This window comes from Phocoena sinus, chromosome 20 (assembly GCF_008692025.1).
Source record: "Phocoena sinus isolate mPhoSin1 chromosome 20, mPhoSin1.pri, whole genome shotgun sequence".
NCBI lineage: Eukaryota > Metazoa > Chordata > Mammalia > Artiodactyla > Phocoenidae > Phocoena > Phocoena sinus.
This window is the reverse complement of record NC_045782.1, coordinates 15,042,492-15,068,833: the sequence shown is the minus strand read 5'-3', so window position 1 is coordinate 15,068,833 and position 26,342 is coordinate 15,042,492. Positions and strand designations below refer to the sequence as shown.

The 26,342-nt window shown below is 57.1% G+C and overlaps 2 protein-coding genes across 12 annotated transcripts; one reads left to right on the top strand and one right to left on the bottom strand.

The window, feature by feature from the left end:
* The first annotated feature begins 177 nt into the window (after positions 1-177).
* ANKRD13B (ankyrin repeat domain 13B) lies at positions 178-17,815 on the top strand. Of its 3 annotated transcripts, none has more exons than XM_032615205.1 (15): positions 178-763; positions 11,042-11,177; positions 11,312-11,436; positions 11,524-11,569; positions 12,163-12,306; positions 12,396-12,585; positions 12,662-12,728; positions 13,799-13,880; positions 14,602-14,666; positions 14,887-15,017; positions 15,110-15,267; positions 15,392-15,544; positions 15,662-15,825; positions 15,904-15,980; positions 16,463-17,815. In XM_032615205.1, the coding sequence occupies exons 1-15, from the start codon at positions 650-652 to the stop codon at positions 16,698-16,700; spliced, it is 1,890 nt and encodes a 629-aa protein (XP_032471096.1). In that variant the 5' UTR covers positions 178-649; the 3' UTR covers positions 16,701-17,815. The 3 variants fall into 3 exon arrangements, with proteins under 3 accessions (XP_032471096.1, XP_032471095.1, XP_032471093.1); XM_032615204.1 differs by having other exon boundaries at positions 543-763; positions 12,450-12,585; positions 15,904-16,070; XM_032615202.1 differs by having other exon boundaries at positions 543-763; positions 15,904-16,070.
* Positions 17,816-17,822: 7 nt separating this feature from the next.
* On the bottom strand, positions 17,823-26,076 carry CORO6 (coronin 6). 9 transcript variants are annotated; one of them, XM_032615206.1, is made up of 12 exons: positions 25,851-26,065; positions 24,213-24,467; positions 22,642-22,764; positions 22,076-22,205; positions 21,798-21,979; positions 21,038-21,157; positions 20,522-20,663; positions 20,002-20,384; positions 19,768-19,913; positions 19,367-19,424; positions 19,038-19,268; positions 17,823-18,943 (listed from the first exon to the last, which is right to left on the bottom strand). In XM_032615206.1, the coding sequence occupies exons 2-12, from the start codon at positions 24,408-24,410 to the stop codon at positions 18,821-18,823; spliced, it is 1,836 nt and encodes a 611-aa protein (XP_032471097.1). In that variant the 5' UTR covers positions 24,411-24,467; positions 25,851-26,065; the 3' UTR covers positions 17,823-18,820. The 9 variants fall into 9 exon arrangements, with proteins under 9 accessions (XP_032471097.1, XP_032471101.1, XP_032471105.1 ...); XM_032615210.1 differs by having other exon boundaries at positions 20,002-20,106; positions 20,544-20,663; XM_032615214.1 differs by lacking the exon at positions 21,038-21,157 and having other exon boundaries at positions 20,002-20,106; positions 20,544-20,663; positions 25,851-26,076.
* Positions 26,077-26,342: the final 266 nt, after the last annotated feature.

The following is a 26,342-nucleotide window of genomic DNA, read 5'->3' as shown; positions in this document are numbered from 1 at the left end:
TGCCTCCGTTCCGGCCAGGCCTGACTCCCCTCCCCACTCTCTCAGTGAATCAGGGGGCCACTGCGGGACCCTCTCCGGTCACTCGCCACCCCCAGTTCCACGAGGCGGACTACAAGCCCCATGATGCCGCGGGGCCGAGTTATAACAAGCACTGCCCAGGGCACCCACGTCCCCCTCCTCTCTCCCCCGCATCCCCGCATCCCCAGCCGACCGCTCGGGCTGAGGGCCGGGCTATGCAGCTGCGGGCGCGCGTCCCTGCGGCGGCGGTGGCGGCGTCCCTGGGGCCCTCGCCCCGTGCGCCCCCGCGCCCGCTGCGGGCGCCTGCTCCCTCGGCCGAGCAGCGTCTCTGTACGCGGGGGTGTGGGAGGCGAGGCGCGAGTCCGCGCCGCGCCGCCGAGTGCCCGCGCCCTCTCCGGGCGGGTGGGGGCCTCTCCGCGCAGCCCGCCGCCTCGCGAGGACGCCCGCGGCCCGCGCCGCCCGCACCGTTCCGGGCGCGCCACCCCCGCCCGCCGGCGCCGCTAGCACATGCCCGAGCCGCAGCCCTGCGAGCAAGCAGCGCTGGCCCCCCGCCCCGCGGCTCCGGGCCCTGGCTCTGGCGCGGTCCCTCCTCCCGGGCCGGGCGCCGCGGCCCCGGCATGAGGAGCGGGCGATGATCCCCGCCAACGCCTCCGCCAGGAAGGGGCCCGAGGGCAAGTACCCTCTGCACTACCTCGTGTGGCACAACCGCCACCGCGAGCTGGAGAAAGAGGTCCGCGCCGGCCAGGTAAGAGCGCCGTCGGGGCGCCGCGAGGACCCCATGGCCGGGCACGCCCGCCCGGCTTGGGGAGGGGGCGCGGCGCGGGCTGTCCCGCCCCCCTGGCGAGTTTGCAGCGCTTCTTTGTTCGCAGCCGCCGCTTTTGTGCTGTTGACCCGGAGAGGGTGATGGGAGCGGCCCCCGCCCGCTTCCCTCCGGCCCGGACTGGCGGCCCACACGTGCTCCGGACCCTCCCAGATTGGGGTAGGGGACGCCGTGCCCCTCCTCCGCGGGGGCAGTGAGGGCTGCGGGGAGGGGCTGCCGGCTCCATCTGTGTTCCACGCGGTAGGAGAGTCCGCCCCACTCAGCTCGGCAGCAACACCTCCCGCGTGAGTGTGCGGAGGTGGGCAAGGCCTGCGTAGGGAGGGGGTCACGGGTCAAGGATCAAAGAGGCTGTGACACTCCCAGACATTCCAGCCCCACCCAGTGCCCTCTACCCTCACGATGAGCGCTTATCTGTTTGCTCAGACTGGGCAGAGCCCCTGGATCCCTCAGACCCGGCTCAGGAATGGGGAGTAAAGAGAGAGACCCTCTTGGGTTTAGCCCTGTAGGGCCTTGTCCAGGTGCTGAAAGGCGCTCTCCTGCCCTCTGGTGCTGGGGCCTGGATTCTAGGCGCTGAGGAAGCGAGGGGCCCTTTGGCCCCTGGCAGGATTCGAGGGTTTGCACACAGAGCAGGCTACCAGGTTCCTCCAGTCAGTGAGAATGGGTGGGTCAGCCAGCTTTGGCTGGGCGGTGGCCTCCAAGAAGATAAGGTAAGGGATGGGGTCTCCTGGCCGTTCTTTAGGACCAGGGCAGGCAGGCAGGCAGGCACAGGTCACAAGTAGTTCCCAACTCCGCCGTTGGCCTTCAGGCACAGGTAGGCACTCGTGGCATGGACGACTAACCCTCCAGGGTGGGGAGGCAGGAGCGAGAGCTGGGCCCAGCCTGCCCTGGTTTGTCTCCAGTTGAGGCCTGCAGACTTGGCCTAGATCTGAGATCCTGGGGCCCTGGGCTGGGAGTGGTTTGCTAAGGCGTTGTCCCTTTGGGAATATGCCTTTTGAGGGCCACTTCCTGAGTCACAGGAAGTTCAGTTTGAGGAGCTGTCTGCTTCCCAAGGGAAGAGTAAGGTGGAGAGCAGGACATCCCCAGATGGTGAGCAAAGTGCGGGTCAGAGTGTGTCTCTGAATTCCACCACTGAGCCCTCAGACCAGTGCAGCACCCAGCTCTGCATAGCAGTCCCAGGAAGTGTTGGGGTGACCTGAGCCTCCATCTCTGGTCGGGGTGTCCACTTCCATTCTACCTCTGCTTTCACAAGGATGCTCCAGGTTGCTCCTCATACCACATCTCTGTTTATCCATCATAAAGGAAGTGGTTTGCAGCCACTGGTAAAGGAAGCGAGGTCAGAGTGGTGGATCCTGTGGGACAAAGATGAACAAACCAGGCACAGCCCATGCCCTCCAGGAAACCCCATTCTGGTGAAGCAAGTGTGAACAGGGAAGTACAGTGTGATGTGCAGGGTGCTAAAACAGTCCAGCCTCTTCTGGCTCATTCTCTGCTTTCCTCCCCTTGAGGGCAAGAGAAGACAAGCCTCTGATAGAGGTTCCAGCTGGAGGGATTTAAGTATGATCTGAGAGGAACTTCCCAATGGGATGGTTGATGGTTGGTCGAAGAATTGTTAGGCAGAAGGCTAGTGGCTGAATGTCCGGATCACCTCAGTCACACTCCCTTGCCCAAGGGGTGGGTGGTCCTTTTCTTGCAGAGATTGGAGAGAGGCAGAATGCCTTAGAAGAAAAGGCTTTTTCACCCAGGCCTCTCTGATTGACAGTCCTCAGGTCAGCAGTCATCTTCCTGGGGTGAGGCTGCATGGGGAGCACTGGAACCCGCTGCAGGTAGGGGTGGTCTGGACCACTGAGTGTGTTCCTCTTTACTCCCCTCAGGCTGCCACAGAAACCAGGGACCAGGTTCACCCCATCCCCACCCACTCATCCCCTCACCCTGGTGAGTTTTTGTCTTCCTGAAACGGATACTGCCTGCCCTGAACCAGGCCAGGGGGAATATAGGGCACTGGTTGAGATTAAACCCTTCTTCAACCATAAAGGAGTCAGGGGTGCCAAGAAGGGGAATGCCAGTCAGTCTGGGTGGGAGAGCCCCCTGGCTATATTTCGACTCCAGGACTGACCCAGAGTGATGCTTGCATCCAGATGTGCACTGCTCAGTACCCAGGGCCTCAGACTCCCAGGGAGAACTGAGGATGCCCACCCCAGCCATTTCCTGCAGTTACGGGTCTGGGGGCAGCCACTTAACATCATAATGAAACCCGGTAGACCCCAGGCATCTCATCTGGGGGTCCCTGATCTCTGGTCCTTCTGGCACCCACTGTCACAGAAAACAGCTGGGTTTTCCTCAAACACACAGCAGCTGGGTTTCCCTGGTCTTCACTTGTCATAGCTGCCTCTTCTTCACTCCAAGAAAGCCCTGCAGAAGCCCTCCCGTGGGCAGGCTTGGCAATGCTGGCCAAGGAGGAGGGGGATGGCACGGCAGGCTTCTGAGCAGGTTCATGGGGCCTGGAAGCAGGGAGTGGCAGGGAGATGGGAGGTGCTCAGCGGGTGTTTTTTGGTGAAGGGAAGAGTCCATGATCACCCCTAGCCAATACCCAGCAATACAATGGTTGCTGGGTGCCCTGCTTCCTGCCACACACCTGCTCTGCCAGGTTGGGAGGGGGCAGGGGGTTGTAGGGTAGTGGATGTGCCAGTTCCCCCTTGGCTGGCACGAGGCCTGAGGTCCAGACAGCTGGGCATGGCCTTGGTTTTGGAGTCACGCGTCCCTGGTGTTCCCTGGGGGTGGGAGGTGGAGGTTAGACTGAATAGCTCCCTGTGGGAGGGCCAAGGAGAGCAGGATTCTTCCCAGGCAACAGGCACTCTGGAGGGGGCTGGACTGTGGTCCTAGAGAAACATTTTCTTTCTTCCGGCGGCTGCCTCCACCATGGTCCTCCTTCCTGCTTTCCCTGGTTCATCCTTCTGACCTAGAGGCAGGTGAGATGGGATCGTGGGGCCCCCGGATACTCAGACAGAGGCTGCCTCACCCTAAGTACCTGTTGTGCCAGGAGCACCTGTGATCCCTTCTCCTCGCAAAGTAGGCAGTCCTGGGTATGGGCTGTCACCACAGCTGATGAGTTGGGAAGCTCAGGAGAGGGAGCCACAAACCCTAGAAACCAAATATCAATGTGTCTGGGATGAGGGGGAGGGGCTGAGTGGGGCAGATGGAGGGGGTGGGTGGAGGGCGTGGGCAGAGGGGCGGGTGGAGGGGGTGGGCAGAGGGGCGGGTGGAGGGGGCAGGGCGGAGGGGCGGGTGGAGGGCATGGGCGGAGGGGGAGTCAGCAGGTGCCACCCCCACTGGCCCAACTCCACTTGGGGAAGCATCTTGCCTCCCTCCCCCCGTTGAGTGAGCTCAGGCCTGCCTGGTGGGAGAGCAGAGGAGCAGTGGCCGTACCAGACTCTGGCTGTCTTCCCTGGGGCTGGGGGATGGAGCGGGGCAAGGAAGGGAGACGCAGGCTGAGCAGGCAAGGGGCCCCAGGCTCTGGGCCCCTCACCTTACTTCTCCAGCACCTGTGTTTAGTCTATACATTTGGAAATGTTCTTATAAGATTTCACCTAACAAAAGGACTCTACTAATGCTGAACAACTTTGAAATATACCCTGCTAGCCCACGTGGGTCCAAGGAGTGGGCATGTGCAAACGTGCTGGCAAATACGTGTGTTACATGAGTAGAGGCCAGCTGGGCACACATGTGCTTGTACACTTAGGGGTGCACATGTACAGGGAGTGTGGAGGCAGGAGTGTGTGTCCTTATGGTACCTGTACGAGTGTGTGTGCGTGTGTGTGTGCAGGCAGGTGCCTGAGTGGAAGCAGGGAGACTCTGCTCAGGGAGCCCCAGCTCCTAAGCTCGAAAGACCCCTGCTTTTGGCTCCAGCTGAGGCCAGCTGGGGTGCAGAGTTTCCGCTCTCTTGGTGGGGAGGGCTGGCTTTTGGGTTTCCTGGGAAACCTTTTCATTCCAGCAATTAAATAGCAGCAGGCCTTTGCCGAGGAAATCAATGAATTCTCCCACTTGGGCCCCCAGCAAGGTGCCTCTGCCACTGCAGGCCCAGCTTTGGACGGGTGAGGGGGAACTCCTTTGGGGCTCGGCTGACAGTATGCAGGGCTGATGTTGGCCCTGGAAGACAGCGGTGTCTTGGGGACCCTGGGGAGTCGGGAGAGCTCCTGTGGAGTGGGGTTAGGGAGGGCACCCCTGCCTGGCAGGCAGTGCCAGCCTCTCTGTGGAGCCTGGAGCTGGGGCACCTGAGGGGGAAGGAGGCAGGCAGCATCTGGAGCCCTGGGACTGGGCCCTGCTGGCTCCCGGGGCCTTGTTAGCGGCAGCAGCATCTGGGGCGGGGCCGGTGGGAGGCATGGGTGGCTGGGCTGCGGCCCCATGGGAAGGCCTCTTCCTGACACCCCCCATGACCCAGCCAGCTCAGGGTCTATGGATCCTGCATCACTCCCACCCCAGGACTCAGGACCCCACCCAGGTCGGACCCTGAGGGGCCCAGCTCAACCAGTAAGAGGCTCTCCTCCCCTCTGGGGAGCTCATGTAGAGTAGCAGCAGGAGGGCCGCTCACAAGGGCCACGCACAGTTTTGGGGGTTTTTTGAGGCTCCCAGTATATTTAGAAATGAAGAAATGCCAACACAGGGTTATAAAAATTATATAAATCTGAATTATTTTAAATGTTTTATTTTTGACGAAGGAGTTCCCACTCATGTTTAAAATATGTAACTGTTGCTAGAAGGTAGCAGTCCTCACTACTTTCCCACTCCTCTCAGAGGCAACCACTTTGAACTCTTTAGGCTGTTCTGATATTTGCCTCCATAATTATAAGCAATATACCTCTACAAGTATTTACCGGTTAATCAATTTTACACTTTACTGCCTTGCCTTCCTTCCCCATGTCCCTTAAAAAGTCATCTATGCATTTGTTTAATAAGCATTTATTAAGCACCAGTTATGTGCCAGATGCTGTCCAGAGACTGGGGATGTAGCCCTGAACAAGACAGACCGTCCCTCTGTGGGGCTTACAGTCTAGGAGAGGGAGACAATGAAAAAATAAATAAGCACTTTAATGTTGGGAGAGAACTAGAGCAGGATAAGGGACAATAGATAGATAAATAGCAACTGACATTTGAGATGGGTTGTCAGGACCAGCCTTTCTAAGGAGGTGACATTTGAGCGGTGGCCTGAATGAAGTGAGAGAAGCAGCTTTGTGGCTCCTAGTCCCCAGAAGAAGACGGTTCCGGAGAAGGCTGATAGGCAGGAGTGGAGCTTGGAGAGATGGGAGACCATGTGAGTTCAAAGAGACGTCCAGGATTCTTTTCTCAACTGGATGGGAAGCCATGGAGAGATTTTGAGCTAAGGGGCGTCAGGACCCTGAGGAATATTTCACAGAATGACAGCACCTATGGTGGGCCCTGTGAAGAACAGACCTAAGGAACCAAGAGAAGAGTGGGCGGAATGAGGTGACAGATGGGGTGGCCACGACCAGGAGGGTAGCCTGAAGGTGGTGAAAACTAAGATGACTTTGGATCTATTTTGAAGGGAGAGCCTGTAAAGTCAAATTTTACTGATGGATTAGATATGGAAGGTGAGAGAAAAAGAAGAGATAAAAACAGTCCTAATGTTTCTTACCTGGAAAGGGAGTGAACTGAGGTGCCGTTTACTGTGATGGGAGAACTGGGGCAGGTAAAGCTGTCCAGGTATGGCTGGCATAAAGAAAGCAAGGGAGGTCTTCCCTGGTGGCGCAGTGGTTGAGAATCTGCCTGCTAATGCAGGGGACACAGGTTCGAGCCCTGGTCTGGGAAGATCCCACATGCCGCGGAGCAACTGGGCCCGTGAGCCACAACTACTGAGCCTGTGCTCCGCAACAAGAGAGGCCGCGACAGTGAGAGGCCCGCGCACCGCGATGAAGAGTGGCCCCCACTTGCCACAACTAGAGAAAGCCCTCGCACAGAAACGAAGACCCAACACAGCCAAAAATAAATAAATAAATAAATTAATTAATTCAAGGACCCTTAATTAAAAAAAAAAAAAGCAAGGGAAAGAAGTCACAGGTCAGAACATCCCATTTTGTTTCATGAATTCAATTTCCTTTCCATATTTTTCTCAGGGTGTAAATTACTGTCCCCCACCCCGGCCAAATTTTTTTTCTTCTGTTTCCTGCATTGACAGTTGTTTCCTCTGGGTTTTTAGCATCTATTTGCATGTTTTGGTATCTTTCAGGTTGGCAGCTTTCCTCAAGTGTCCAGTCACCCTCGGCTCTTGGGGCATATTTAAGGATGGGGGGTGTGGAACTTATTAACGAATGGGTGCTGCTCTAAGATGATTGGCCTGTTTATTGTTAGGATCCCCAAATTTCTGTACCCAGAGGTCTGTGGTGCCTCTGGTTCCTGCAAGAAAGAATTCTCCAGTCTCCTGCTAGGGGTGGGATAGGGGCAGTGTTATGTGCAGTCTGGCTGCCCGTGGTTCAGGACTTGAGGCAGGGAAGGGACTGGGTTTTCACTGTTCACCAGTTTTCAGTCCCGTGACCTCATCCTCAGACCAATGTCTGAGTTCAGTACATCTGAAGCTTAATTTCTATAAAGAATACACCCCTGGCATCCTGTGGAGAGGAAGGGGGGATATCTCCCAGCTTTACAAGATTGGGGAGGGGGTTCTGAATTTTAACCAGACCCCCCTGTATTCAGTCCTGAGCCTTTCTCCCACCCCTGCTGTTCCTACTGCCTGCGTGTTCTGCACCTGTCAAGGGTGCTAAGGGGGGAATCTAGCTTGCTAATCACTGGGGTTTCCCTCTGTGAATGCTTGGGTTCTAGTACCTGCTGTTCCCTTAAGTCAACTGTGATGGCCCAGCCACTTTCTTGTGGGTTTTAAATATTTTATTGGCATTCTTAAACTTACACATTTACTTTTCTTTATTTTTTTAATGTGGTTGTGCCGGGTCTAAGTTGCAGCAGGCAGGCTCTTTAGTTGCAGCATGCGAACTCTTAGTTGCAGCATGCATGTGGGATCTAGCTCCCTGACCAGGGATCGAAGCTGGGCCCCTCGCATTGGGAGTGCAGAGTCTTAACCACTGCACCACGAGGGAAGTCCATCACACATTTACCTTTTGAGGCAATCTTCATTACTTTGTATAGATCTAAGTTTCCATCTGGTATCATTTTCCTTCCACTTGAATAACTTCATTTAACATTTCTTGCATGTCTTCTGGTGATAAATTCTTTTAGCTCTTGTTTGTCCATAAAAGTCTTTATTCCCCCATTTCATTTTTGAAGTATATTTTTCACAGGATATAGAATTCTAGGTTGACAATTTTTTCCCCAGCACTTCAAAGATTTCATTCTGTTGTCTTCTAGCTTGCATGGTTACTGGTGAAAAGTATGTAGTATTTCCTATATTTGTCCTTATATACATAGCATGTCTCAATTCTCAAAATGCTTTCCACAACATTGTAAATCAACTATACTCCAATAAAATTTTTTTAAAATGCTTTTAAGATTTTCTTTTTATCATTAGTTTTCAGCATTTGATTATGATGGGCCTTGGCATAGGTTTTTGGTGTTTTTCTTCCTTGGAATTCATTGAGTTCCTTGGTTCTGTGGATTTATCATTGTATTAGTTTCCACAACAAATTACCACAGACTGGGTGGGTTAAAACAACAAAAATGTATTCTCTCATCATTTTAGAAGCCCAGATTCAAGGTATCAGCTCCACTCCTTCCAAAGTCTCTAAAGGAGACTCCTTCCTTGTCTCTTCAAGCTTCTGGTGGCTCCAAGCATTCCTTGGCTTGTGGTTGCGTAACTTCAGTCTCTGCCTGCATCTTCACATGGAACTTCTGTGTGTGTTTTTTTTAAACTGGATTTAGGGCCTACCTGGATAATTCAGGCTGATCTCATTTTAAGATCCTTAACTTAATTATATCTGCAAAGACCCTTTTTCCAATTAAGGCCACATTCACAGGTTCTAGCAGTTAAGATGCAGACATATATTTTGTGGGATCACCACCATTCAACTTACTACAGTAGTTTTTTTAAAATCAAATTTGGAAATTTTTTGGCCATTTCTTTAAATTTGTCTTATTCCTCCACTTCCTTATCTTATCCTGTGGACTCCAATTATACATATGTTAGAATGCCTTATAGTGTCTCACAGATTGCTGAGGCTGTTTGAATGTTTTTCAATACTTTGTTTCTCCTCTGTTCTTCAGTTTGTACAGTTCTGCTGCTGTATCTTTAAATTCACTGATTTTCTTTTTATTCCGTAGTGTCTAGTCTACCGTTAATTCTATCCAGTGAAAATTTCATTTCAGATATTGTACTTTTTTTTTTTTTTTTTTTTTTTCCAGTACGCGGGCCTCTCACTGTTGTGGCCTCTCCCGTTGCGGAGCACAGGCTCCGGACGCACAGGCTCAGCGGCCATGGCTCACGGGCCCAGCCACTCTGCGGCATGTGGGATCCTCCCGGACCGGGGCACGAACCCGTGTCCTCTGCATCGGCAGGCAGACTCTCAACCATTGCGCCACCAGGGAAGCCAGATATTGTACTTTTTATCTCCCATTTCTTTCCCTGGGAATGTTGTGTTTTTCTTTAAACTTTTGAGCATATTGAGCCCTTCATCTTTGTTTCTATTAAATGATTTTTCTCCTGATTATGGGTTTTATATTTTCCTACTTCTGTGCTTGTCTAGTCATTTTTAACTGGATGTTAGACATTGTAAATGTTGTGATGTTAGGCATCAGGATATTGTTGTCTTCCTTTAGAGAGTGTTAGACTTTGTTCTGGCAGCCTAACTTAAGTTACTTTCAAATCAGTTCGATCCTTTGGAGCTTATTTTTAATCTTTACTAGATTAGGTCTGGGTGAGCCTTTTCTCTTGGGATAGGATTCCTGCTCCTACGGTATAACCCTTCTTGGGTCTCTTGAATACCCTGGGTAATCAACAAGGACTCTCTACTCTAGCAGGTTGGAGCTTGAATGTCTCCCTGCCATGGGTGAGCTCTGAGAATTTATCAGCCTATTGTTCCTTTTCTGCCTGGTTTTGTTGAGTTTCACTCCACACATGTGAAGTTTAGTATTCAGCAAAGACTCAAAGGGACCATATGCAGATTTCTGGAGCTTTTTTTTTTTTTTTTTTTTAACATAGCTCACTTCTTCCTGGAACTCTGCCCTGCAACTTCTAGCTACCTCAGCCTCCCTGAACTCCTCTCTCTCTCCTTAACTCCTCAGCAAGACTGTCATGCTCTGCTGGGGATTCCCCTGCCTGAACTGCTGTCTGGAATATTCCTCCAAGTAGAAACTTAGACAATCATAGAGTCCACCTTGTTTGCTTCTCTTACTTCAGGGATCACAGTCCTGGACTAATTGTTGCCTAATGTCTGAAAACAATTATTTCATATATTTTGAAGCAATAGTCTTCTCTGTTTGGTGGGAGGGTAATTTCAGTTATCTCATTATATTGGAGTAGAAGCCTTTTCCTGGCATTTTAATCAAGTTTTGGGGAGGAGAAAAGGAGTTACATACACGTGGTCAGTTCACGTATTTAAGCAGAAGTCCTAGTTTCCTGAAATATATCTAAATATTTATGTTTAACAAACATATGCTTTTATCATGCAACAAAAATCTCATGTAATATAATCGTGTTATTCACAAAACAATAATAGTATTTATAAAAAATGTTAATACATAGTGTCCCACAGGCATAGGACATGGGTTTGAAGTTGTACCATGAACATATTCCTTCATTCTTATCAAGGTATTACTGCAACTGTTTGCTAAACCTCTCAGGGATAATGTCAATGATCTAAATTGGTGGCCCTTCCTGAAGGTGTGGTCTTGGACCCCTAGAATAGGTCCTGTCTCAGGTGCCCTCCCTGGCCAAGGGTCTTTCTAGACCACACTTTGGCCCCAGGCTTACTCTTCACAGGCAAGCCCGCTGGGCCTTGGAAGAGTGAACCCAGTCAGGGCACCTAGGTGGACAGGAAAGGAAGTCCTTCCCTTTCTCAGAGTTACTTCCTGCCCTCTCCTGCAAGCCCCTGTCCCCTCACCTGACCCCAGCTCATTGTGTCTGTTTTTTCCATTGCCTTCTGAGATGGGCAAGACAGGACAGCTAGGTGGTTGCTGCCTGCCTAGCGGCTGTTAGGCTTAGATGGGCTACCTCAGAAGTGACCAGGGCAACCTCTTCACCTCTTCCAGGTGGACATCGAGCAGCTGGATCCCCGTGGGCGGACTCCCCTGCACTTGGCCACCACCCTGGGGCACCTCGAGTGTGCCCGCGTGCTCCTGGCACACGGCGCAGATGTGGGCAGGGAGAATCGCAGCGGCTGGACAGGTGGGCACCCCTACTCACCCCTACCCCACAGCCTGGGTCTCCCGGCATCATATCCTCACCTCTGATTGGCTGAAGGGAGCCCTAGGCAGGGTCCTGCCCTGTGACATCGCCTCTTGCCCACACCCCGCCCCCAGTGCTTCAGGAAGCTGTGAGTACCCGGGACCTGGAGCTGGTGCAGCTGGTGCTGCGGTACCGGGACTACCAGCGGGTGGTGAAGCGGCTGGCAGGCATCCCTGTGCTCCTGGAGAAGCTGCGCAAGGTGAGGTCCAGCTTCTCAGCCTCCCCACCACGGTCTTTGAACACTATCTCTACCGCAGGCTTAGCCACTCTCCTCTTCATCCTCCAGGCCCAGGACTTCTACGTGGAGATGAAATGGGAGTTCACTAGCTGGGGTAAGAGGGGCTGATGGGGGCCTCTCCCACCTCAGGGCTTCTACACTTGCTGCTTCCCTGCCTAGAGCACTCTTCCCATCGCTCTCCCATGGCTCCTTCTCACCTCTTAGCTCTCAGCTCATTGCTACCTCTTCCTGAGGCCTTTCCACAATGCCTCTGTTGATTCCATTATTTCCTTCACTTTGTAATGACTGGCTCATTTGTTTGTTACCTGTCACCCCTTACTAGAAGGTGAGCTCCAAGAGGGCAGGGGTCCTGTCTTGTTCAATGTTGTATCCCCAGTGCCTGGCACACAGCAGGTGTTTAATAAATATTTGTTGGAAGACTAGATGAAAGGTTGAGTGAGTGAATTAAACGGTGGATACTAGGGACTTGGTGGTGGCTGAGTCATGCCTGTCCCCAGCCTCAGGTTGTTCATTTCTGAGTGACTGTGGTCTACATTTGTAGGGGGGAACTGGGGCAGGGGCTGCTTTCCCACCGGTTCCCTTACCCTTTTCCAGCCACACTCCTGACCCTGACCCCCATGCTCTGAGGTGGCCGAGGGTGGTGGGCCAGACAAACTGAAGCCACCTCTGACATTCTCTTCAACCTAGTGCCCCTGGTGTCCAAGATCTGCCCCAGTGACACCTACAAAGTGTGGAAGAGTGGGCAGAACCTTCGGGTGGACACCACACTTCTGGGCTTTGACCACATGACGTGGCAGCGAGGGAACCGCAGCTTTGTCTTCAGGGGCCAAGGTCAGGCAGGTGGGAGATGGGGCAGGGTGGGGAGGCTGGGGACAGCCCCCTGAGACCCCTGACCCCCTGTGCTATTCTGCGGCTGGCAGACACGAGCGCCGTGGTCATGGAGATTGACCACGACCGCCGGGTGGTGTACACAGAGACCCTGGCTCTGGCTGGGCAGGACCGTGAGCTACTGCTGGCTGCTGCCCAGCCCACCGAGGAGCAGGTGCTGAGCCGGCTCACCGCCCCCGTCGTCACCACGCAGCTCGACACCAAGAACATCTCCTTTGAGAGGTGAGTGGGCATGGCCTCGGAAGCCTGGAGCCAGCCCGGTGGATGCCCCCTCACCGAGACCACACTGCTTCCCTAGGAACAAGACCGGCATCCTGGGCTGGCGCAGCGAGAAGACCGAGATGGTGAATGGGTATGAAGCCAAGGTGAGGTCACCGCTCCCGGGTGCCCGCCCCACCACACTCTTGCCTACAGCGAGCTGGGCAGGGGTTTCCTCACCGTGCTTTCTCGGCCTTGGAGGTGCAGAGGCAATGCAGCGTGGAGGCAAGGTCATGAGACTAAGAGGCAACTGATGAGAATGGCCGGCATTTCTTGAGCACCAAATATTATGTTCATGCTCAAGGCTCTGTTCTGACATTTTAAATGTATGTACTTGTATGTATGTATGTGTGTCTATGTACACATGCACACACGTCTGTGTATATATGTGTGTATGTCTCTCACACACACACTCATTTAATCCTCACGACAACCCTTTCGGATAGATGCTATTATTATTCCCATTTTACAGAGGTTTATCGAGCCCTTTCCACCATTTCCCATTTAATCCTCACAAGTCTGTGAAGTAGGGTACTGGCCCATTTTATGATGAAGCAGGGGCTTGGAGTGACTAAGTGGCCAGTACAAGGTTGCCCAGAGCTAAACTTCAGACCCAGCTGGCTGACTCCAAAGCCAGGCCTTTACCCCTAAGAAGACTGTTGTGGGGGACGCCCAGCAGTCACTCTGGGACCCCCGTATCACCCATGTGAGGCCATGTGGTGAAGGGTCTAACCAATGCAAGTTTCTGTGTCATTGTTGTTTCCTCCTGGAAGCCTTCCCTGGTTCACAGGCTGGGCTATGGCCTCTGGTTTTTGGTCCCACAGTCCTGTGCTCTCCCCATTAGAGCATGTATTACACTGTGTTATTACTGTCCATTGTCTTCTTGATTGTGAGCCTCAAGAGGACAAGGATCATGTCTGGCCATGCTTGTTCACCACTGTATCCCTGACGGCTGCCTCAGTGCCTGGCTTATAAAGGCTCCTCACAAAATGTTTGTTGAATGAATAAGAGAACTGAATGAATAACTTCATATAATTACTTGCCCAAAGGCCTGGAGATTGGAACTGACAGCACCCCCCTCCCCTGACCATTCTTTGTAGGAAGTGTTCATAACGCCCTTAGGGGCAGGGTAGGGGTACCAAAGCTGTCTGTGAGTCCTTTCCTCATCTGTCCCCAGGTATATGGGGCATCCAATGTGGAGCTCATCACCCGGACACGGACAGAGCATCTTTCAGAACAGCACAAGGGCAAGGTCAAAGGTAATGAGGCAGAGGCGGATGGGGGAGTGGGGGGGAGGAACCAGCCCCACTCAAGCGCCTCCATCGGTATTTCCTCTGACATCCTAGCAAGAGCCAGGATAGCTTATTCAGGCAAATAGGTTTCAATTCAAGTGCCAAATCCTAGTGATTGGTAGTGGTTGCCTAGAGTGCTGTTAAGATTCTAAGGCAACATTTGGGCTCAACGGGAAGGAATGCTACAATTGATTACTAATATCTGCATTGGATTTGGGGCAGGGGGGAATGTCATGTACACTGTTTGTTGGCCATTCTAGTCTAGTGGGACATACCCTAGGCAGAAGGACAGGGGCCCTGCCACTGATTCTCTGTGCCCACGGATACTACAACTGACTCTCTGGGCACCAGTTAGTCTGTCTAAAGTGGATAAACGTAATTCCCACCTCACAAGAGAACAAAATGAAGTGAACATGGATGCACCTGAAGGAAAACACATACACATGCATCCCCCAAAATACTTTTGGAAGTTTCTCCTGAGCCCCAGGCCGACTTTTATTCCAGCTGTGCTTATGGTGGTCCTGCCCCTGCCCCTTGGAGTCCTCAATCACCTTCAGGTGAAGGTGCCTGGGTGTGTGGTGTGGGCGAGCAATCCTCCCTCCCCCTAGGGACCAGCCTCCTCCCTGGGTCTTGGGTGCTGTCACTTCTGAGGACTGCAGTGTCCTCTGAAATGCCGTATTTCTTGCAGGCTGTAAGACACCTCTGCAGTCCTTCCTGGGAATTGCTGAGCAGCATGGGGGCCCCCAAAATGGGGTGAGTGTGTTCAAGGGGTACCCCTCTGTGGAAGGGTGTGGATGGGGATCAGGAGGAAGTCTGGGAGGCACCCCGTGGGGACTTCCTTTCTTTCCACAATGCCCAAGGCCCTGTCAGCTCCACCGTGGCGGGGGGACAGATCCGGGGCTTGTAATACCAAGTGGCTGGCCTGGCCTCAGGGACTGAGAAGGGCTCATAAGCCCCTCCCTGTGTGGTACAGACCCTGATCACTCAGACTCTGAGCCAAGCCAACCCCACTGCCATCACCGCAGAAGAGTACTTCAATCCCAACTTTGAGCTTGGCAACCGTGACATGGGCCGACCCATGGAACTGACCACCAAGACACAGAAGTGAGGCCCCATGGTGGTGCTGGGGAAGGGTGGGCAGGGCTGGGAGGCCACGGCTTCTACAGTGTCCCTCACCCCTTGGGATCTGGGTGCAGGTTCAAGGCCAAGCTGTGGCTGTGTGAGGAGCATCCCCTGTCCCTGTGTGAGCAGGTGGCCCCCATCATTGACCTCATGGCCGTCAGCAATGCACTTTTTGCCAAGCTCCGGGATTTCATTACCCTGCGCCTGCCTCCAGGATTCCCTGTCAAGATTGGTGAGGCTCCACCCCCAGTTCCCTTGAGCAGCTATTGGGAGGATGGGGCTTAGAGGAGGTAAAGAGTGGGTACTTAAGGTGTGAGAGAGTGGGTGGTGGTGCCTGATGGTTTCTGCATCCTCAGAAATCCCGATTTTCCACATCCTCAATGCCCGTATCACCTTCGGGAACCTCAATGGCTGCGATGAGCCGGTGCCGTTGGTGCGAGGCAGCCCCAGCAGCGAGACCCCTTCCCCAGGCAGTGACTCCTCCAGTGTCAGCAGCTCCAGTTCCACGAGTGAGACCCTCTCCCGCCCTGAGCCCGCCCTCACTTCCCCTCCCCACCGAGCACTTCCCCGGGAGTGGCCGGGAGGGGAGGTCTGGTCCACTCTGACCCACAGCCCGGCACCCCCAGCCTCGTGCCGCGGCTGCGAGATCTCCCCCGCGTTGTTCGAGGCCCCACGCGGCTACAGTGTGCTGGGCGGCCAGCGAGAGGCCGCCACCCGCGACGACGATGACGACCTGCTGCAGTTCGCCATCCAGCAGAGCCTGCTTGAGGCGGGCAGTGAGTATGACCAGGTGCGTCCCCACGGCCGCACGGGGCCACCGGATTGCGGTGCCGCCACAGCTAACTGGCTCACCCCCGCCTCCGCCCAGGTCACCATCTGGGAGGCACTAACCAACAGCAAACCGGGCACTCACCCCATGTCCTACGAGGGTCGCCGACAGGACAGGTCAGTGCCCGCCCGTCCGGAGAGGGTTTGGAGACGCCTATTCCCCCACCTCCCATACACGTGTACAGAGAACACCAGGGCCCTGTCACGGTGCGTATGGACACGGCCGCATGAGCACCCCTCTTGGCCCAGAGGAACCGTGGTACCGCCATCAGGGACCCTACTGGTTTCAAGATGGCGTCTACCACCACCACCCGTTCCTGACTCAGGGGTGGGTGAGCAGTACTCCAAACGCGGCCTTAGAGCCTTCACAGACCCTCGCCAGACAGAATGTCGGGGCTGGGGTTCTAGAAGACTGGGAGGATGGGCTTTGTAGGAGCTGGCATCAGCTCCTACCGGGTGGGAGGGAGCCAGGGAGGTGACGCGGGACTCATCGCTTCCACTGGAGAGTGTTGAGGCCTGCGCTGTCCCGGGGCCTCCACACCGTCTCCCGCCCCGCATACGGGCGCCCGGAGCCCTCGACGTATCTTACCTGCCTCCAGGAGCGCTCCGCCCACGCCGCAGCGCCAGTCCACAACCCCCGCGGGCCTGGCGTCGGTCCCCAGCCCTCGGCCCAGCCCGCGCCCAGGCCAAGGCGGCCACGTGTTCCGGAGCTACGATGAGCAGCTGCGGCTGGCCATGGAGCTGTCTGCGCAGGAGCAGGAGGAGCGGCGGCGGCGCGCGCGCCAGGAGGAGGAGGAGCTAGAACGCATCCTGCGGCTCTCTTTGACTGAGCAGTAGCGCCCACTGCCGGGCCCCTTGGCCACGCCCCGCGGGACCCGCCCCGGAGCGAGAGTCGCCCCTCCTGCGCGCTCTCCGAGCTGAGTCCGGAGACCCGAACCGCCGCCTCGGGGGCGTAGCGGCGCACCCGGCACCAGATGGGGAGGGGTTCGGCCCGGCCGTGGGGTACCTTCCTGGAGGCAGCTGGCACGGCTCCCCTGCTTTGCTGTATCCTGACCCCACCCCACTCCCCTGGCCTCTGACCGGTCCAAGGGCGGAGCCAGGCCGTTTGAGGGGGAGACGGTCCTTAGAAGAGCACTGTCTCCATCCCTTGCTCCTTCTGGCCGGTCCTCCTTTCTGCTCACTGACCCCACTCCAGGACACTGCCCGTGAAGCCTTTGCATCTCCGCTCTTCACCCCTGGGGGGCAGCTGAGCTCCCCACGTGCTGTGTGGCTGCTTCGTCCTAGACACAAACCAGCACGTCAAGGGCCCAGCTCCTCCCCCACCCCGGCATTTCAGCGTCAAGTGCACTTAGCGGGGTGCCCGGCTCCCCCAGCCCCCACACCCCTCCCGGGTCTCAGGGTGGTCCCAGCTTCTCTTTGGGTGACCAGAGGTTGGAGTCCCCATCCCCAAGGCACGTTTTTGTGATCAGGGAGGGTGCCCAAGGTGGCCCCAGGTCTGGGCAAGGCCTGGCTCCCTCGTGGTGTCTTGGCGAATGGGGAGGCATAGTGGGCGTGGGGCAAACACCAGACTGGACACAGGGGTCGCCCAGGGCCCTGGCACCACCATCCATCCCTTCCCACCAGCTGCTGCTAGCCCTCTGTGGTTGTGCATCCTACTTTCCCTCCACCCAGGGGCTGACTCCGAAACCCTTCATCCAATGGTGCTAACCCCCGGCTCTCCCCTGCCCCACCCCACCACCCAGAGAAGCACAGACCCCGCCAGGGGCAGGGGCCCACTGCACACCCTTGTCTGGGTTCTCTCGGACTGGCCTTCCTGGCTCAGCCAGTGAGGCTTGGAAGGGACACGAAAGCGATGGAAGAAAACAACAAAGGGAAGCTGTTCCTCTCACCCTCTTCCCTGATGCCAGGGGCACCAGACTGATTCTGAGGCACAAATAAAAGAGGCTTCAAACCCGAAGCTTTTCCTACCTGCCTTTACTGGGGAAGAACGCCCATCTGCGGGTTGAGGGTTCCTTCTGAACCTCAGTGTGGGGAGGGCTCTGAAGTAAGAGGATGTCTGGTGGGTCCTGAGCCGAGTGTTGCATTTGTCAGGGCCCCCAGGAGTCTGGTGGTGGCATTTACAGAGGCTGGGGGTCTAGCATCCCCACCCATGCAGGAGGCACAGACTGAGCACTTGGTAAAATGTTTCATTCAGTACGTCTTGTTTTCCTGCTAGAGTCAAGGCCGCAACAGAGGGCTGGTGTATGTGTGTGTGTGTGTGTGTGTCTGGGAGGGGGGGAGGTGTGAACCTGCTTCCTCATGCCAGTTCTCTGGTTGGTTCTCCTGCGGGAGTGCCGCGAGGAAGACGTCCTCTCCCCTAGAGATGGAGAGAAGGAAGAGAGCCCTCTGCCGTAGACTGCTGGGTGTAGCCCGTGGGTCCGGCTGTACAGCCAACGTTTGTGTATGTCCGTAGAACTCGGGGGACGCCCGTTGAGTTTACCACTCAGGGTGGTGGAGTCAAGTGAGCTGATTAGAGGGAGAAGCGTTGTAATTTTCCCCAGCCAGTCTGGGGAGACCCGTCAAATCGCTACCCCTTTGAGGTCAAGCCCAAGCTCCCCAACATCCCCAAGCATTGCGCTAATACTAAGCACTTTCCCTGCCCTGGGCGGGAAGGGAAACAAAGGGGACACTGCCTGCCGTGCAGCACCATTGTTGAGGCCCCCGTCACCCTGGGCCTTCCAAGGCCAGCTCCTGCTGAGTCCTGTACGAGGCACACAGCCCGGTAGGCGCCAGACGGACGCGAGTGTCCGCAACGCTTCATTTGTCCAGGACTCCCGCGAGGGGCGTAGTTCCCTCCCTAGTCCCGGCCCAGGCCCAGAGAGGCGGGGTCCAGAGGACCCAAAGCCGGGGCGGCGCGGGAGTGCTTGCGCTCCGCTCCACTTTGCCCTCCCGGCTTGGAGCTTCCCCGGCGCGATGCGCTAGTCCGTGCCGTCCACCAGCTCGCACAGCATGTTCTCCAAAGACGTAATGCGCTGCTCCTGGGCCTGCACCTGCTCGCGCAGGGCCTTGATCTCCTCCAGCAGCGTCTCCAGGGTGTGCTGCTGTTGGACGCAGAGGACGGAAGAGGCGGCGTTGGGCGGGGTGCGGTAGGGGGATGTGAACATTGGGCCTGGGTGGAGCAGGGCGGGACCTTACCGACAAGGGGGCGTCGCTGGCTGACTGGCTGCGGCGGGGGCCGGGGGGCGGGCGCACGTCCAGGATGTTGCGCTTGGTGACCCGCAGCTCGCGGTGCTTGGGGGGCATGTAACCGTCCCTCAACGAGATGAGCACGGGTTCGGCGTCCTGGCCGGATAGCCATTCATCCGCTTCTAGGGCCGGTTCGGGGCCCGGCGTATCTGGGTAAAGGTCGTCTTGGAACAGGTCTGACTGCAGGTGTAGGGGGACACGAGAACAAGCAGGGTGCCAGGCCTGCTCCGCTCCTTTCCGCCTCGGAGCCCAGCCCAACCCCTCTCCCAGCCACTCACCTTGCGGGGCACAGTCATGATGATGGGTTCACACTTTCTTTCGTGCAACTTGTAGAACCTATAAGGGAGCGGGGACCGGCACACGCTCAGGCTCCGACTCCCTTAACTTTTGCCCGGGACCAAGGGGTTAGAGGCCAACACTTGCTGAGCGCCTACCATGCATTGAACTTTAAACACCCTCTGATGGGGTGTTTATCATCATTAAGAGATGAAGAAACTGAAGTTCAGAGAATGTCAAGCCTGTAGCATTGGGGCTGGCACTGGAAACAAGCCCGTATGACACCCCCCACCCCCGAAAACCCACTATTTTCCAGAGACTACACTATTGGGGAAGCCCCCGAGTCTTCCCGGATGGGACCTGGGAACAGAAGCAGGTGAGCGGGAAGGGCAAGGCTGCTGACCGTGCAATCTCGCACTTGCTGACATCCAGTCCCCGCTTGGGCATGAAGCCCATGCCCCTCTGCGGCTCCTTGCTGCTGAACGTGTTCAGGTAATGCACGAAAGGTGGTTCCTCGGTAATCTCAAAGTACCGAATGCTGCTGTCGCCCTGCAAAACCAGTCGGTTCGGAGATATGCTGGGCGGGCCCCCGATATCTCGGTCCAGCCCCCTCTTCTCCCCTCCCGGCTGCGAGCACCTTGCCACACAGGTAGACGATGCTGGAGTCGGGATCGTAGAAGGGCAGTAGGACCCCGTTGCTTGTGTCCATCTCCTGCAGTGCCACTGGCTCCTCGAAGTTGTTCTGCCCGAGCACAGGAGGCGTGACCAGCCCTGTCCCGCTCGCCGTGCCGCTCTGGATCCCCTGAAGCTCCTTTACGCTTCGTGCCCTCCCCAAAACCCACGCATTCCCAAGGCAACTCTGGTGACGAGAGCTGCAGACCCCACACCTGGACACCACTCTCGGTCCCCCGCACCTATATCCCCTGCACCGCCGCATGCAGTCACCGCAAACCACCCCCAGGGACTCGGCATCACCAGGCGGGGGCGCCAGCGTGGGCTCCTTCAGGCGACGCAGCAAAACTGGGCAGAGGGGTGGGTGTGAGGATGGCAGGCGCTGCAAGGAGGGCAGCAGCCTCCAGCCCTGTCCAGGTGGGCATGCCCTGCGGGTGGGGGGCGCCTGGCCCCTCTCCCGTGATGCCAGTCCCCGGGGCACACACCCCAAACGTCCAGCTGCGTTACCGGGTCCCACAGGCCCAGCTCTCGCTGGCTCATGCGGGTGAAGCCCGTGGTGAAGATATGACCCTGGCGCGTGAAGACGGCCCTCATGGGCCTCATTCCCTCGTGGGCCGCAAACCTCTCCTGGGGGGAGGGGGAGACAGGGAGAGGCGTCACCCAGCTGCCTGCCCTGGGGAGCCTGGAGGGCCGGGCAACCAACTTGCTGACTTGGGTGTGGGGGGCGGAGACAAAAGGGGTCTTAAATATTCAGTTTCCTGGCGTCTCCTGGCTGGCCCCAGGCCTGGAGAGCGCGGGCCTCTCTCTGCAGATTCTGAGCCCTTAAGCGCCCTCAGAGCAGGGGATGCCTGCGGGCTTCCCAGGGGAGCAGAGAGGCGCTTCCCAGACGGGAGCTCCCCGTTCCGCTTCAGCTGTCTTGGGCGCGGGCCACGGTCTGAGAGAGCGCTCCCATCTGACCCAGCGAAGGAGCGAGCGCGTGCGCCCGGCGCGGCCTGGCCTACCGGGTCCCAGAGCGCGAGTTGCCGCTCACTCATCCTGCTGAAGCCGGTGCTGAGTAGCTTCCCGTCTGCGGTGAAGACGGCCCGCAGCGGACGGGCGCCCTCGTGAGGCCGGGCTCGCTCCTGCTCGCGGGGTTAGTGGGTTAGAGTGCCCGCCGCGCCGCCCCGCCCCGCTCCGCTTCCGCCGCGCCCGCCGCGCGCACTCCGCGCAGACGTGCACGTGCCCCGCGCATCCAGCGCCCCGCCTTAGGTTGAGGCTGGTGAGGCAGGTGCCGCCGCCCTCCCTGGGCACCCAGCTGGGGCAAACAACGCGCAAGGGTTGCCTCCAATCTCCCGCCCAGCGGGTCAACTAGGTTGGAAAGGGGCCTGCCCGCGAGCCAGTGTCAGGCTCAGGCGCCGGAAGATGGCGCTGGGTGCCGGCTGGGAGGAGAGGGGTCCGGGGGCGCAGGTTCGGTTCATGCAGGTCTGGTGGGAGGGTAGAGTTTGCAGCTTCTCCCCTCCTCAGTCACAAATCGAGCAGCCCTCCTCTGAGCTTCTGAGATGCAGGGGAGGGGAGGGAACAGGAGCGCGGCTGAGAATTGCGGGCTGGGGGCTTACTTAGGGCAGGGGCTGTGGTTGCAGACACGGCGGGGCAGGGCTGGTGTCTGGGGTTGAGGTGGAGGAGGTGAGAGCTGGGACGAGGGGCTCAGGGGGTTGTGGGTACAGAGGCCTGACAGCTGCTTCTTGGGGCAGGGGTTGGGACGCAGCCAGGCTAGACACTCACCGCCACCACCTGGCCCTTGCGGGGGTCGATGATGCGCAGGGTCTTGTCCTTGCAGGTGGTGGCTAGCAGCCTCCCATTGCTGTTCCAGCACACGCTGTGGATGACGTCCGGGTGTATGTCGTCTAGACTCAGAAGCACCTCCCCAGTGCCCACGTTCCAGATGATGATCACATTGTCACCACCTGCCCAGAATGGCCAGGCACCGTCACCTGGCCCTGCCTTTGCCACTCCCCACACCCCCCGATCTATGGTAGGGACCCCTCCCTAGGCCCCCAGACCTGCACTGAGCAGGACATTCCGGGCAGTGGGGTGCCAGGAGAGGATGCCCACACGTTTGGAGTGGCCCTCGAGTGTGAGGATGGGTTCTGTAATGTTGCGCATAGGGGTATAGTCTGGAATCTGCCACACCTAGATAGAAGGAAAAGGCATAGGGTAGGTGGGACGAGGAGCCCACTTTGTCACTCTGCTCTTCCCTTACTTCCCCCACCCCCCTTCCCCAGGGTCAAGTGCAGGACAAAATGTGATGGTGCCCACATGGGGCAGAAGCAGCTGGGAGCCAGGAGGTGGCACTGTCAGCTTTCCAGAGACCTGCCTACTCACAGGAGCAGGGAGACTTCAAAGCACTGCCCCCCTGCTCTTCAGGCCCCAAGGTAGCCATGGCTAAAATTAGTACTAAGCAGTTCATCCTGGGAGGGGGCAGACATGTAGCTAAAAATAGCCTGGGAGCTGGACAGGGCAGGGCCCTGGAACTCAGCACCTCCCTCACCACCTTCTGCAGCACAAGCGAGGCAGCCCTCCCTGCTTCCCCTGCCCAACAGCCCAGCAGCATCCGCCTGGCTCCTACCATGATGGTGGTGTCATCTGAGGCACTGGCGATGACGTTGTCATTGTGTGGGCACCAGTCGATGTCCAGCACAGGGGCAGTGTGCCCAGTGACCAGTGGGTAGTTCTTATCCACTCGCCCTGTCTGCAGGGGTCAGAGAGGGAGATGTGGGGCCACTGTCCTGTGTGTTTTCAGGGGGTGGGGAGTGGATCTGTTTACATCTCAATTCTCTATTTTCTGTTTTCTCTTTGCAGAACCCACCCCCTTTCTGCTCTTCCAACCCCATTCGGCCTACTTCCTCTACTTCACGGAAGACAGAGTTGAAGTCATTTCACATCAAGGAATCAGACACAGAGAGGTAAGATAACTTAACCAAGGACACACAGCAAGATACTGGTAGAGCCAAGACTTGACTTCTTAGTCCAGTGCTCTTCTAAAAACATCTACTTGGAGGAGACTGTTCTTGGGCCTGTTCCCCCAACTGAAATGTCCAGGGGAAGCCCCTGGTGGAATAGGTCAAGGTAAGATGCAATGCAGTGCTTGACAGTCCTTTCCCAGCCACAGTTGGCAGATCTCCCTCTTGTCAATGGCTTTACCTTGGAACCACAAGCAGCAGGCATTCCTTGTGCCTGCCGTCTCCCAACCTGAGCTGGGGCCCATCTATTTTTAATCTTTATGGTATGTTTGTGGGGGCTCTGAGGCCTTTGCAGGGGCTGGCATCAACCCAGACCAGGCAGTAGGGGAGAGGGGTGGCCGTGTGGCATTGGAATGGCACTTGTACTGGGGGAGGAGGTGGCTCCAGCTGAAATTTGAGCCCAGGGGATGATGTCCTTGGATGGTGTCTGCATTGTCCTGGAGTGAGTCACTGGCTATTGCCAGGCCTCATCCTGACCTTGCCACCTGTGGGGCCTCCCCTAACAAGGTGTAGGAGCCGGAATCCAGGTCAAGGTCATGCCTTGGAGTGGTCATCCTGTGGGCAGAGATGGCTGAGGGGCTTGAGGCTACTCAGTAAAGGTGCTGGTCATTGCCTGGCCCCCATCCCTGGAATAGAGGGGGCTCTGGCCTTATATGTCATGTCCCCTGGCCCTTTGCTCTCATTCTACCTCACTGCAAGAACCAGAATGGGGGAGATGGCCAAGAACTCCTTAGATAGAGCCTGACCCTGTCCTCAGTGTGCTGCTCCGGGGTGTGATTTAATCCAATGCTCACCCTGGGCTGCGTACAAAAATCCTGACACCAAAAACATAAGCGGTGTGGCATCAGGAGAGATAGGAACAGAATCTGGCCAGCTTCTGTCTCCACTACTTCCCAACTATCCATCACCCGCTCCTGGTCCCTGCTGGGAACAGGGTGCTGCATGGAGAAGGGATGCGCTGTGAGTAGGTGGGGGCCGATGTGATGCTGCTGTTCTAGGAGGGGTGACAGAGCCTCCCAATTGGTCCCTGAGTGATTGGGGAGCAGGGAGCAGTCAGTCCACATAGACTGCCCTCCTGACTGAGGAATGGAACTAGATGAGAACACAGGCTGCTATCAGGAGTCCCCAGGAGTCACAGCCAGTGTCCTCCACCTGCTTCCTTCCCCTCATCTCTCACCTTGGCCAGAGGCAGGACGATGAAGGCACCTCCACCTCCAGCCTCCACAATAATGGCCAGGAATTTGGGGTTGACGGCACAGAAGGAGCTGTCCCATGTGACCTTGGACACACGGATGTCCTCGTAGGCCTGGTCAGCCTTTGCCGCCTGTCCAAACACATGGCGGAACTTGCTCTGCCGAACCACGCGCCGGCTCATAGCTGGGGGCAGAGATGGAGGATCTCGGTGCCCAAATTTTGGTCCTTAGTCCCGTAGCTGTGGGAGGGAGGGAGGAAGAGTTGGGGGAGTGGCAAGTGAGAAGGGTTATCTGACCAAGAGTCAGCTATAGGATTTTTTTTGTTTTTTTGGGGGGGTACGCGGGCCTCTCACTGTTGTGGCCTCTCCTGTTGTGGAGCACAGGCTCCGGACATGCAGGCTCAGCCGCCATGGCTCACGGGCCCAGCTGCTCCGCGGCATGTGGGATCTTCCCGGACCGGGGCACGAACCCGTGTCCCCTGCATCGGCAGGCGGACTCTCGACCACTGCGCCACCAGGGAAGCCCAAGAGTCAGCTATAAATTAATATAGAGTCTGGTCCTAGAAGCAGGGAGTTTTCTTCAAGGTGATGTATGGGAAAGTTCTTTGCTTAGTTCGAGGGGCTAGGATTTGGGGCCTGACTTCTCCTTAGAGAGCCAGGCTGGGGGGACAGTGGAGCCTGACTGGGCCTGAAAGCTTCCTGGAAGTTGAAGTGGTTTGGGGAGGAGCCTCAATGCCAGGCTGCCCTCCCACTGCCAGGCTTGGATGAGCATCTCTTCACGGAAGTGGTTTATCTCCCAGAGGCATCTCGTCCAGAATCAGAGGCTTTGGCTTAAGGCCATTTGTGGGGCTAGGACTGCAGCCACTCAAGATCCTAAACTCAGCATCTGTGGCATAGTTTAGGTGGATGGGGTTTTGCCTTTTTCTAAAAATTTGCCAAGGAGAAGTTCCTCCTGTTAGCTCACCTGGGTTCTTCCTGCTACTGTTTTCATCAGTTTCCTCCCATGCTGTTGGTGGGGGGGACACAGTGTAAGGTGGATCTCTCCTCCTCCCACTTCTCTCTGCACTGGCTTCTCTAATAGGCCCTCACCACTGTGTTCTGGCTTTTGCCGGCCATATTTCAGCCCCACTTCTCCTCTGAGTCCTCTCTCCTACTAAATTCTCTTGGGGGTGGGGTCCTCGACCCCCCTCCCCTCGGCTTAGAGCCAGATTTTCAGGAGTAGAGTGGGGAGGGCGAGGTGCCTTTTCTCCCGCTTGGGGCTTGAGCTAAGCTCTTCCCCAGGAGACACACCGAGCTCTTCCAAAGCCCCAGCGACTGACTCCAGCCCCTCCCCAGCCCCGGGCATCCTTGTGCCCTTCAAGACGCTTCTGCGGCTCCCGGCCTGAGGCCCGGCCTCCCCGCACCCTTCTCCGGCCTCCTGCCCTGGCACTGCGTTCTTGCGAGACGAGGTGTCTGCGCCCTGCGGGCGCGCGGGCCGCTGTTCGGCCAAATATAGACACCAAGTCCGCCCAGCCCGGGACCGAATTTGGCGGCGGGTGGGGGGAAGGGGGCGCAGACCTCTGTCCCCTCCAGACACCCCGCCCGCTTCACTGGCTGCGGTGGCGGCGGTGGGGGGGTGGGTACCTGGTCCTGAGCCGGCCGAGGGGCGCTCACGCTGCGACTTCTCTGCGGAGGGGGTTGGGGCTGCGCTGGGGACCAAGGGAGGCGTCAGGGCACCGGAACTGCCTCTCCTGGTGTCCGCGGCGTCTGGGGCCCGGGCGTTCGGCTGCGCGCTCCGGCCGCTGCCTGCGACTCTCGGGGCCGGGCGTCGCTGCAGTCCCAGCTGCCGCTGCCATCAACCTGCGGAGGCGGACTTAGGGCAGGGGCGGGGTCACATAGGTCCCGCCCCCTCCAGCGGCGGGAAAGTCGAGTGCTGCAGACTCTGCGCGGCCAGTCCGCGGGCCTTCGAGAAGCGTCAAAAGTAATTCTGCGTGTGTGCGCCGGCTGTGCGCGCTCCTCCGCGCTCCGCGCCTAGCGGGTGGGCTGAGGAGGCCCAGGTTCCCAGACCCAGAGCTGGGCGCTGAGAGAAGGAGCCTACGAGGGGGCGCGCTCCCCTCAGAGCCGGCGGCCGAGCAA

Bases quoted from the DNA above. Each gene is read 5' to 3' on its own strand.
- ANKRD13B (XM_032615202.1), top strand. From the start codon at position 650: ATGATCCCCGCCAACGCCTCCGCCAGGAAGGGGCCCGAGGGCAAGTAC. The intron at 11,570-12,162 runs GTAAGAGGGGCT...TCTTCAACCTAG, and splicing joins ATGGGAGTTCACTAGCTGGG to TGCCCCTGGTGTCCAAGATC. The intron at 13,881-14,601 runs GTAATGAGGCAG...TATTTCTTGCAG, and splicing joins GCACAAGGGCAAGGTCAAAG to GCTGTAAGACACCTCTGCAG.
- CORO6 (XM_032615206.1), bottom strand. From the start codon at position 24,410: ATGAGCCGGCGCGTGGTTCGGCAGAGCAAGTTCCGCCATGTGTTTGGA. The intron at 20,664-21,037 runs GTAGGCCAGGCC...CCCTCCCCCCAG, and splicing joins AACTCGCGCTCTGGGACCCG to GAGAGGTTTGCGGCCCACGA. The intron at 18,944-19,037 runs GTAAGGTCCCGC...TGCGTCCAACAG, and splicing joins CCAGCGACGCCCCCTTGTCG to CAGCACACCCTGGAGACGCT.